Below are 10884 nucleotides of genomic sequence, written 5' to 3'. Positions count from 1 at the left end.
ACTTGGCCCTTTTCTGCACCTGGGAAGCATCTCAAACTCAAACGCACATCCCGGCGACGTGGGTGGGTAGCACTGGTCTTATATGGGCTAGTATAGCACATTATGACGGTTGCGATGACAAAGCTCATCTCTTTCCAGGCAGGTGCTTAGGGCCTCAGTAAAATGGCAGACCTGGTCAGTGGAAAAGACCATGGGGGAAAGAAGGCAAAAACAGCATGTCAGAGACAAGGGCCGGAAGAAACACCAAGAAAGTGAAAATATCCATGAATGAAAAAGCAAGAGGGAGAGAGTGCGAGCAAAAAAGAGGTGAAGAGAGGAGAAGAGACTCCTCAAAAGATTTCATCTGCAGCAAAATCTAGGCCAGAAAGAAAACCTGACGATGGAATGGCGGTGTGGACGCTGTACAGCCTCTCAGGAGGGACATGACGAGTCTGCCCACCACCCTGAATCAGCTTGAAGGTGACACGATTGCATCATTAGGATGTCCAGTTCAAACCCCTTGTATTAATATTGCATTAGGCTTTCCAATTTAGTATTTAAAAAAAAAAAACAAACCTCTCCCCCCCTTCCCCTGCCCACCCCACCTGCAGCCCCACAAAGAAAACTTTTCTAAAAATTTAAAAAGAAAAAGGCAGCTCTGGGCAATTCACTTTATCTTCCCCTCCCCCCCCCCCATGAAAAGGAAGATGATGCAAGCACAACAGGGTTGGAGATGAGCAAAGCCCTCACTGGGGTTTGCTTTGTTTCGCATGTCTGAGTGTTGGACGCAGTTCTGTGTACGGGCCTGGTGGAGAGACGCAGGTGTGATATTCGTAGATGTGTAGGGAGGTGGGTGAGCAAAATTGGTGACTCCGGGTGAGGGACGGAGTGCGGGGGGCCCGAGAGGGAGCCCCAGGAACTGGCTGCCCCACAGTAACTATCACAGGCTCTTTAAAAAAAAAAAAAAAAGAAGGAAGGAAGGAAGTCTCCGAATGTCCTCAGATGTCCCATCCCCCATCCCTAAGCCGACGGCGGCCCTGAACTCTAGCCCAGGCTGGTGATGTTAGCACGGCCACCAGGGGGAGCCACGATGCGCTGGGTGGTGCGGCGGGGAATGTTGTCATCAATCTGGGCGCCTGGAGACGAGAGAGGATGAGGGTCAGAGACAGCTACACGGATCCCTGCTCTAAACCGAAATAACATAGCTTGGGTTTTTTTAATTAATTTTTATTGGAGTCTAGTTGATTTACACTGGTGTGTTAGTGTCTGCTGTACAGCATAGTGAGTCAGTTATCCATATACATACATCCACTCTTTTTTAGATTCTATTTCCATCTAGGTCATTACAGAGTATTGACCTATATGGTAGGCCCTTGTTGATTATCTATTTTACATATAGTCGTGTGTATATGTCCATCCCAATCTCCCAATTTATCCCTCCCCCCTCCCTTTCCCCCTTGGTAACCATAAGTTTGTTTTCTACATCTGTGACTCTGTTTTGTAACGAAATAACATAGCTTGGGAGAAAAAGTGTCAGGCCCATTCTTTGTCCTTCTAAAACCTCACCAAAAGTATAAGCTACAAAAAAAGGATGGGCCTCAGGTGGCCTAGGAATCACACACTGAATAAAGCCATCCTTGTAGAAGCTAGTTGGATCCCGTACCTAAAAAGTAAAACTATATGTAAAAGGACACTATATTTCAGGCTTCTGAGCAACTCAGACTACATCCTGTCCCTATTCTCAGTGATCAAATCGAGTGTGGCTTTTCCAGACGTGCATTCTGTTCCGCTAACACTATCCATCCTCTGCGTAATCAAAGATAGGAGTCATGATATTGAATATAGAATATAGTTCCCTGTGCTCTACAGTAGGACCTTGTTGTTTATCCATCCTATATATGATAGTTTGCATCTGCTAACCCCAAACTCCCAACCCTTCCCTCCCTCACCGCCCGTCTTGGCAACCACAAGTCTGTTCTCTATGTCTGTGAGTCTGTTTTTGTTTCGTAGATATAGCACAGGGAACTATATTCAACATCCTGTGATAAACCATAATGGAAAAGAATATGAAAAAGAATATATATGTATAACTGAGTCACTTTGCTGTACAGCAGAAATTAAGCTCAACATTGTAAATCAACTATACTTCAATAAAATTTTAAAAAAACAGACAGGCGTCATGATGGTCTTTATATTTCAATGGCCTAGTGAAAGACAGCACAGACTGTATCACGCCCATGTTACTTTACGGAAAAACTAACTTTCATTATTTTTAAATTTTTTGAAAATGGGTAATCTGTATATGGCAACTTTCTAAAAACCAGCATATCTGACAAGAAAAAAATATGTATCTGCTTTACTGTTTCTTTAACCCTCCATAAAAATTTAGATACATATCTGTGACTCAAGAAACTAGAAAAGTAGGTTTCTAATCATAGGCAAAATGAAGTACTGAAGTTCAAGTAAGGAAGCTCTAAAATCTGGATTCTTTCCTCTCACCTCCCCTGACATCACATAGTTTATCCAGGCAAATAGCTAACAATTATCAAATGGCTTGATTCTAAGCATTTTACATGTATATTAAGTCATTTAATCCTCAGAACAACCCCATGAGGTAACTACTACCATTATACCCATCCTATAGATGAGGAGACGGAGGGACAGTTCGAATCTGGGCTATGAAGTTAAGCTGTTGAAACTCTAGATTCCACAAGCTGAACCACGACAGTATATTGCATAAGTGGGGGAGAAGAGAGTCCTAAAACACAATATCCTTTTTCAAAATGGACATGATGCACTGAAAAAATGTCCTCTAATATCCTGGGTATGACACATAGTATACACATCATGACATTATATGTGATATAGACTCGTGTCAAGATTCTGAAACCCAACCCATCATCTGCTATGAATTACATCTCTAGTGAGTTACGTCTTTGGGAAGAATAGGTCTATCACTCACTTCCACTTCTTCTCCTTCTCAAAAGTGATGCCAGACCCACCAGCAACACGGAGCACAGCCCTGCAGAACTGGGCCCTGACCAAACCATAACCATACCAGACAAGCTGAATCCAGACTGATGCAGGTTCCGGACAGGTGGGGCCTGCTGCTTGGCCGGAGACGTCTTAGCCGAGGAGGCTGGAGTGACTGTCTTGGGTGTCACAGACACCTCACACACAGGTCCGTCATACAGGCCACGAGGAACTCCTCTCAGCTCTGCCAGCTGCAAAAACACAAGAGCCCCTCGACTCAGGCCACATTCACAGATGACGCCTCCTTGGCAACCCTCCTGATGGGGAAGGAACAGGTGCCAGAATGGGCCTGTGACATTTGGGGATGGAGGGCTTTCTATGGTCGGGTACAGCAGGGACGGATGTCAGCATGAGGCAGGGCCCCTGGCTCCAGGGCAAAGCTACCCCAACATGGGTCACATAAAAACTGATAAACAGGTCTTCCTATTTTCTCCCAAGACACTTCACCTTAAACCCTGCAGGAATTCCCAAACATGCTGTGAAGAGGATCTGGTCTCACGTTCAAGATCTGGCCCCATACTTTCCAATCTTACTGTCCCTTTAATTCTTTTACATCCCTAGCCATTCCCTGCCTCAGTCCCCAAGCACCAGTGCTGGAGATTGTTCACCACATCCTGAATACTCTCTACATTTTCCATGCTCGTAACATTCTCTCTACTTAATTCCCTTGTCTCCCTTCTTTGACTTACCCAACTTCTACTTAACCTTCAAGATCCAACTCAAAATGCCCTCTCCCCATGACACTTTCCCTTAAGACTCCGCAGCAGCGGGTCCCTCCCCTGAGCCTCATCACACACCCCTCATCACAGCAGTCGCACTTCAATCTGGCTAGCTGCGGACATGCCTGACTCCTCCGCTGGCATTCTGAACTCCAGGAATAAAAAGACTATGTTTCCCTTATCCATGAATCCTCTGTATATACCTCGATAGTCTGACTCAAGGTGCTTAGTGATTTTGGAATTGAACTTAATCCACGATAGAAACCACTCATAAGATCAGAGGTACTCACCCTGCTCCTTGCCTTGATACGCTTATAAACAAAGTCAGGGAAGGGCTTCCGGGGAACGTAGCGCCCAGAGCCTTCGGTGACATGAAGGGTGCCGTCTTCCAGAACAATCTTCCCCTGGCTGATGACCACCAGTGGAGAGCCACGGCACTCCATGCCTTCGAAGATGTTGTATTCGAGAGACTAGAGGAAGGGAACACAGTAAACTTCAGAATCCACCCTCCGTCCTGGCGAGATCTCATCGATCTGGCAGCACCCACGGCCCAACATCACTCGGACGAAAGAAAAGCCCAGAGATGAAGTCCCTCTCCTGACTGGCCACCCAACAGGACTTAATCTCTATGTCTTAATTCTGTCTAGAACATGGAATAATCTTTCCTACCTCTCAAAAATGTGGGTTTGTTCATTCCTGGGTTTCGGCACCAAAAAAAAAAAATTGGGGGGTAAAAGTAATTGAACAGAAAAATCGTATGGAAAAGCATGAGGGTTTGTAAATGCCACATGAATGTAAGAAAATGATTCCTCGTATTAGCGGTGACTTTGTTCTCACTAACTCAAGCTCCAATCAGGTTAAAATCCCAAGAAGCCTTCTCTGACCAAGTTCTAAATTTAATCTTGAAATGAGCCATCCACGAGTAGGTTTTTCCCACTGGTTTGCCTGGATTTCCAATCTCTTAGAGATGTGGTCAAGCTGAAGTTCCTAAATGAAAGGACTGTGGTAACTCCAGAGACAGGCCTTTGATAAAATCTTTGAGGTTTAATTTCCCAACAAGGCGGCCATCCTTTTAGTTTCAAGCTTTTCACGGTGAAAGGGGGACGTATCCATGTGCCCTCTTGGAAACCATGTGGGGTCTCTGAGTGAGTTTGTTGCTGTGACAACAGGAAATAGGGGCACTACCGTCGACGGGAAAACCTCATCTCCTCCACTGCTCCTTCCCCAGATTGCAGACGCCCGCCCTGCTCCCAGGTACACATGGCCGGACCTGGAGAATTAATAGGCAGCTCCATCCATAGAAAGCAGCTGGGCTTCTGGGGAGATTCAGACCAGGTTACCAGCACTAAAGAGTCCGTCTGTTGCACTGCCATTCAGGGTAACAACCCCTGCCTAGTGCAGAGGCTGGTGAGTATGGAGAAGCCCCAGGCTGGCTCTACAGCTCACATTCGACCAGTGGTGTTGATAGAAAAGGGCAACAAGGGGCTGGCAGCCCTACTCTGAGACTCAAAGGAGTAACGTGGAAGCTACTGAAGGAATGAGGGAAAGAGGCACCTGGGGGAGGGAAGGGGACTCTACATGTGGATTCCCGGGACCAAAGTGTGTCCCCCCCCGCCAAAGCCTTTCATCGGTTCTAAGACACTCACCCCTGAAATGAGAATGTGTCTCACAGCACATGGACCTGCACAGTCAGTGTCAGCCTAGGCTGAACCGAGTCCTTCCAGGGAATCGGGGTCAGCTTTTCCCACTGGCCTGGGGAATGACCACACCGAGGCCGTTTTATGACAAAGTCTCAGCCTCTGGTTTTTCTGGACCATTGCTGGATGCAGGACTCAGACCACCAACTTGCCTGACTCAGTTCAGATTGTCAGAGGAGCCATTTTTGCCCTTTCTGCACCCAATGCCAAGGTCGAGGAAGGCAATATTCTTTGCCACCCTTTCTATCTGGCAGATCCACATCTCATTATCCCAAACTCAGCATGAGCTGGCCCTCGTCAGCACAGCGTATTTTTAAAGGAGTCTTGCATTAGACTCCTCCTCCTGGGTATGTTTTCTTTCACAGCAGTGCCTAAACTAATGGAATATCTTAAAATCGGTGGCATCTTAGATCTGGTGAAATTCAGGAGCTGTGTGACTCCAGGCAGATCAATTTAATCCTGCCTCAGACCTTCAGTTTTTTCACTTGCCTCCCACGCAAGGCTTATGTGAAAATGACAACACAAGAAGCATCCTATGGGTATAGATTACCAGCAGAGAATTCTGTCCGCTCTGAAATGACCTTTGAAAGGGTCATCCTTTAAGGGCTGAATCGAGCCCCATCTCTTCCATGTTCCTGCACGGCTGTCTATACAAGCTCCTCTTGTGACCTCCTGGAGTCATGGAGACAACTTTGGCCATGGTGCCACCGGCCTGGGGTCCACATCCCAGGTCTGCTATTTGCCAGCTGAGTGACTTTGGACAAATCCCTTGCACTGATCTGAGATCCAGCATCCTCATCTATAAGGGACACGGCCCACCTTACAGGGATGATGCTAGGATCACAAGAGATAAAAGGAACAAAAGCATCCGGCCCACTACTCAGCACTAAGTAGGCATTTAGAAAATCCCTGATGGACTGTCTGGTTTTTTATTGCACTTTCCCAACAAGATTGCAAGCCCTTTAGTGTCAAAGACATCCTAAGATGCATCTATTGAGCTTAGTTGCCTATAAATGGCCCATCACAGCGCCCAGAAGAGCTTTGGGCCACCTCCCATTTTTCAAAGATGGAGGAACCAGTCCCATGACTCTAAGTGACTTAAAATTAACAAGTTCAATGGTCAGATCACAGCTCGGGGCATTCAGAGCCTACTCTGTCAAACTGTGAGGCACTGAGACTTCGTCGCTTACCAGGTCTAGACATTTTTAACGTCTATCCACATAGGTTTCCTAAAATGACTCATCTGGCTGGATGCTTGGCAAATCCAAGCAGAGACTTAGCAACAGCGCTGTCAACAAGAGTTAGCTAAAATACTCCAAATTAAAATTAATTAGCCCCATGGTAGGAAACACTGTATTACACGGGGAAAGCCTCTTACCCGCATTCTCCCGCATTATTAAAGCTGCACAAGCATGCTTAGTGTGGGCTCTTTCAAACAGGTGAGGATGGGCAAGAGGCACTTCTGGAAGTCATGATTTCCTATATGGGGTTGCCTGGAGGTAAAGCCAGGGCAGTGCTACTGAATGTCCAGAGGGCAGAATCTGTCTTCTCAAATCATCACTCCTTTACATCCTGTCTTGCGCTGGGTTAAGAACTCCAAACGCAGGCTCCCTAGCTAGGTCATCTGCAGCTTACATGATGAGTCCAGTCTGCCCTTTCCATTACCTCTGGGGAGGGGACCCTGGAAGAGAGGAGAAGCATGTTCTCCCTCTAACCCTGACCAAGAGGCTGCACACACAGTCTGGCAGGGAAGAGGCCTGGACAATTTTGGGTTCTAATTCTGGCTCCACCGCAAAATAGCTATGTAATGTTAGACTGGTCACTTAAGCTCTCTAAGTCTCGGTTTATTTATCTTCCCGATTGGGATAATAATACCATCCCTTTATTGAGAAGGCCAAATGAAAGGGTAAATGGAGCTGTGATGCTAAATGCATATGAAGAGATAGGTTCACCAGGCAGGACCCTAGGACCCCTGCCCATAAAGAAGCCAGTTCTGGACCCCCGGGAGGTTATGATCTAAGTCACAAGTTGGTGCGGCTGTAAGGCTCTGCTGCATAGCTAAGCCAGGCAGTGGGGAAGAAGGGAAAAGTCAACTATTAATGCTGAGAGCTGAGCAGCCTTCCCTAAAGGCACCCACCATCCTGGCACCCACGGGTGCCAGGGCAGCTCAAGCCCCTCTGCCCAAAGGAGAAAGAGGACTGGGATTTGACCAAGAGTCCAGCGCTGTCCTGGAGAAATCCCAGAAGCCCACCCCTGAGCTGGCCCTTGGAGTGGGTGTCGGTACTTGCTGGCCCAGGCCACCTGGGCTGGGCAATCTAGAATCAGATTCCCCATTGAGCCAGCTTTCAATTTAGACCTTGATCCTGAAGAGCCTCTTCATTCACTAAGAATTCACTTCAAGAGTCATACGGGTTGCTGACGTAAAACACTCTGTCCTATGCCCATTTCTCTTCAAAGCTCTCCCTTTGTCCTTGGCCTCTCAATATTAAACACACACACACAATTTTTCCTATGAAGAACCAATGGTATCTACACCTCTACCTAATGCCCACTGACCTCCCAGAATCACAGGACACTCAGGGGCCTCGTCTAAACTCCTCATTCTCAGCTGACGAGCCTGAGACATGACATGAAGTCACCTGCCCAGGGTCCCATTAACAAGACAGGGCATCCCCAAGCTCTGCAGTCTAGAGCGAAAGGCAAGAGACACCCCAGAACTGCAGACCCTAAACTCCTAATCAGAACGGCTGCCAGGGTATTTCTTCTGTTTCTTCAAAGTCAATTCATTCCTTTAGGACATAAGAGCATCTGCCCTTTAGGCTTTCGGACGACAACACTGACATGAGAAAACAGTTGCTTCAAAGAATAAAAGTGCCCAGTGGGCATCTCGGGAGTGGACATTTGAATGTTTTATTTGGATCCCTTGCACCAAGGGATGCCATGAGAGGTGCTGCACCAAACTATTAAAATGGAATGCTGCCTGACTTCTAGAAGCTTCTGATGTCCAGGCATGACGCTGGAGGCTCTGAAGGTCCATAGATAGAGACTTCCATCCAGAGAGAGGCCATCGTACTCCAAAGTGATAAGATTAACAGTCTTATTGACCTCACTAACGAAAAGGAAAGAGCTATTTTTTCTCAGCAAATTGCAAGTTATAACATATCCTGGGGAAGAGTTCTTTCCTATCACAGTGAGTTCTTTTCATAAAACCTGAGGACTCTCCCTGCCTCTGTCCCTTTCTGTGACTGTAGTTCGTTTGGACTGGGTCCACGCGGCCTTACACTGTTGTGGGTCTTGGCAGAGATGGTTTTCACGCTGTCAGGGTCCCAGATGACCAGGTCAGCATCGGATCCCACAGCAATGCGGCCTTTCCGGGGGTAAAGGTTGAACACTTTGGCTGCATTGGTGCTGGTCACGGCCACAAACTGGTTCTCATCCATCTTCCCAGTGACCTGAGGAGGACAACACACACATGCACAACACGCACGCACACAACAAAAGCAGACTAAAGAGTTGAAGGGTGGGATACCACTTAGCCGTAAAAAGGAACACACTTTTGATACACACAACAACTTGGATACTAAAGGCATTATGCTGAGTGAAAAAAACAACCTCCAAAGGTCACGTACTGTATGATTTCATTTATATAACATGGGCAAAATAACCAAGTTATAGAGATGGACAGACCAGGGGTGAGACGGAGATTCTTCCAAGGGTTAGGGGTGGGTGTGACTATAAAGGGGCAGTAGGAGAGGGGTCTCTGTGGTGACGGAGGACATCTCTATCTTGATTGTGGTGATGGTTACATGGATCTACATATGACAAAACGGCACAGAACTATACACACACATCGCACCACTGTCGATCTCTGGGTTTGGATATCACACTCTAATTATGTAAGATGCAACCATGGGGGAAACTGGGTGAAGGGTACATAGGACCTCTCTGTCCTATCTCTGTAAGTTCCTCTGGATCTATAATCATTTCAAAGTAAAAAGTTTTAAAAGAAATTTGAAGGGGCTACAGGGCCTCTTCAGGAAACATCATTTGGCTTATGTCCTCTTCAGAGATACAGGCACAGACCTCGGCTCTAAGTCCAGCCAACATGGGAGTCTCAGCCGCCCGTCCCGGCAGCAAACCCTGGGTGCCAAACACACTCCCCACGTCCTTCCCCCCACCTTCTCATCTCTACCACTTGCGCCTCATGTCCCTCTAAATGCAGAATTTGAGGAGATGAATGCATTTCTCCGAGTTAGGAAACCTGCTCTAAATGCAACAGAAAAATGGGCAAAGGAAATGAGCAGGTAGTAAGAGGGAGAGAAAAATACAAATGGCCAAAAGCATACAAAAGAAATATACACTTTAGTCAGTCATTGAAGAGACTGAAAAACAATGAGACACAAAATTCACCAATCAAATCGGTGATACTTTGGGTTTTTTGCTGATAACACCAGTTCAGACCTGGTAGAAGTTAACTGGGTAATGCCACATACTGCTGGCAGCATACAAATTGGTGCAATCTTTCTGGAAGGAATTTAGACAATATATATCAAAAGCCTTAAAAATATGCGCACCCCTTGACCCAGCACTACCACTTCTAGAAATTTCTCCTACAAGCATCATTAAAGATGTGTCCAAGGATGTAGCTATAAGGGTGTTCATCCCAGTAAGAAAATCAGAAACAACATAAGGGACCAACCAAAGAATTACAGTTCAGCATTAAGATGGAATGGTCTGCTCTTAAAAACCAAGTTGTTCAAGTATGTTTAAGGATGTGGAGACTTTTTCATGCTATAGGTTTTTTAAAAGATAGGCTACAAAATAGTATGCCAGTCACACACTCACAAACACACACACACACACACACACGTGCACTCTCTCACTGGCAAAAAATGAAAGACATTTGCTAAAACGTTCATTGCAGTTGTATCTGAAATAGGGTGTCATAAGTGATTTTTATTTTCTTTTTGGAATAACGATACACAGTTTACATAATTGAAAAAATTCATTAAGAAACAGAAAATCTATTGTTATTACGTTTTAAAATATTAAAAATAAAAAAACCCAAAGATCCCTTAAAGGTCAGTATATGTTCAAAGTGGGCTGAGCCCAGAGAGTCCAAAAGATCATTTTAAGGAAACTGAGTCCATTTCCACAAGTGGATTAACTAAGTCACCAGGTTGCTAAGGAAGCTTTTTCTGGACTGATCAAAAGAGTCATATTGTAAAGACTGTTTTTTTCCGGTCTCTACTGGTCCACAGATGATAATGGTGACAAATACATATGGGATACTTAGGAGGAAATGACCTCTGAGGAGTGGTCTTAGATTTCCAAACCTAAGAAATGTTATCACACAAGTTCCAGTTTCTAGAATTCTCTCAACTGCCATTTCCAGGCCTGCATGAGACCCAGGGCCCTCGGATGAGGAGGCAGGAGAAAGCTGAGCCCTCCCCCTG

At 46.0% G+C, this 10884-nt stretch overlaps 1 protein-coding gene across 2 annotated transcripts in view; it reads right to left on the bottom strand.

Moving 5' to 3' along the window:
• Positions 1–672: 672 nt before the first annotated feature.
• Positions 673–10884, bottom strand: part of DPYSL2 (dihydropyrimidinase like 2) — a 112837-nt gene continuing 102625 nt past the window's right edge. For both annotated transcript variants that reach the window (XM_061200719.1, XM_061200720.1), the window contains exons 11-14: positions 8710–8880; positions 4022–4201; positions 3038–3203; positions 673–1115 (exon numbers count right to left, since the gene is read on the bottom strand). In XM_061200719.1, coding sequence (XP_061056702.1) covers positions 1024–1115; positions 3038–3203; positions 4022–4201; positions 8710–8880 — 609 coding nt within the window. In that variant the 3' untranslated portion in view covers positions 673–1023. The remainder of the gene's footprint in view (positions 1116–3037; positions 3204–4021; positions 4202–8709; positions 8881–10884) is intronic.

This window comes from Eubalaena glacialis, chromosome 9 (assembly GCF_028564815.1).
Source record: "Eubalaena glacialis isolate mEubGla1 chromosome 9, mEubGla1.1.hap2.+ XY, whole genome shotgun sequence".
Taxonomy (NCBI): domain Eukaryota; kingdom Metazoa; phylum Chordata; class Mammalia; order Artiodactyla; family Balaenidae; genus Eubalaena; species Eubalaena glacialis.
The sequence above is the reverse complement of the archived record's forward strand: the minus strand, read 5'-3'. Positions and strand labels throughout refer to the sequence as shown.